This window comes from Sceloporus undulatus, unplaced genomic scaffold, assembly GCF_019175285.1.
Source record: "Sceloporus undulatus isolate JIND9_A2432 ecotype Alabama unplaced genomic scaffold, SceUnd_v1.1 scaffold_32650, whole genome shotgun sequence".
NCBI classification, from domain to species: Eukaryota; Metazoa; Chordata; class Lepidosauria; order Squamata; family Phrynosomatidae; genus Sceloporus; species Sceloporus undulatus.
This window is the reverse complement of record NW_024835563.1, coordinates 1-1,252: the sequence shown is the minus strand read 5'-3', so window position 1 is coordinate 1,252 and position 1,252 is coordinate 1. Positions and strand designations below refer to the sequence as shown.

Genomic DNA, 1,252 nt, shown 5'->3' with positions numbered 1-1,252 from the left:
ACTTTGCCACCTCTGTAATGACACCATTGCATTGCATGCAGTAGGAGAAGGACCAGAGCTACCATTTATTGATATATTTTTACAATTTGTAATCTATGCAAGCCTTTAAATTATAGTAATTTATCAGATAAACATATACGTATGTTTATTTATTTGTGAGTTATGTTTTGTCTTCTAAAATCATTTTCCTGCCCTTTCAGGCTATTATATCGGCATGTGTTTTGCAGCACCTGAGAAACAACTGTGCAGTTTTTACCAGATTCCTGAAGGTTGGAAAGTTTTCTTCCTCTTAGCTGTTCTTGCCCCAACAGTTGCTGGTGTTTTAGCATATTACTGGTCACAAAATGGTTGGCGTAACCATCCCCTAGTCAAGACTATTTCCCTTTATGCCCTCCCACAGTCAGATTGGAGGGCAGTGGCTTCTTCTATCAACACAGAATTCAGGAGGATTGACAAGTTTGCTACCGGAGCCCCAGGAGCAAGAGTAATTGTAACAGACACTTGGATCTTGAAAGTGACTACATATTGTTTACACATTGCCCAACAGCGGGACATCTATCTAACAGTGGTGGACTCCAGACAGCATGATCTCTTGCCAGATTCAAATATGCCTGCACAGTTCCTCACAATCCGTGTTGCCAGTGTTAATCCTAATGTGAAAACTTTTGATATCCGGTAAAATAGATCAACTTTCCTGTTTATTGATTATTCATAGTGTGCATAATGTTAGGCTTCGTTACTATATTGCATGATGAATCTCATTGTTAGTTCTGTATTTTATAGCAAATCACCTGAAACTGATATAACCTGGTTGATGCAAATATGTTTTTCATACTGGTGAATAAGGTCAAATGCAAGAATAACAAAGACGATAGTAGAATTCAGAGACATAGCCATTGTTAGTCTGGAATATCAGTATGCAAAGGGATCTTGTAGCACCTTTGACACTAACTATGTGAAAAAATTGTAGCATAAGGTTTTGTAGCCTTGGCTTACTTCCTCAAATGCATCAAGTGAATTCAGTCTTTCTTTTCTTTCAGTCTCATTTAAGAAAATAAAACAATATATTCAGGTTTGTGGAGACACAAATGAAAGTGCTGTAGGTAAACGTTTGCATCATTTGCATCCAATTCTAGTGCTCAGTATATTTCGATACTTAGTTTAAAGCCTATCATGTTACTGTTTTTCTTTCTTTGCATATCAAATAGTATACCAGGCCATGCTATCTTTTCCTTAGACCTCACAATTAATT

At 37.0% G+C, this 1,252-nt stretch overlaps 1 protein-coding gene across 1 annotated transcript; it reads left to right on the top strand.

Moving 5' to 3' along the window:
• Window positions 1-178: 178 nt before the first annotated feature.
• Window positions 179-1,246, top strand: LOC121918767 (transmembrane protein 129-like; the record flags this gene model as incomplete). The annotated part of the gene is made up of 1 exon (XM_042444757.1): window positions 179-1,246. A coding segment is annotated over one exon (501 nt), but the record flags the coding sequence as incomplete, so codon positions are not given.
• Between the last annotated feature and the right edge of the window lie 6 nt (window positions 1,247-1,252).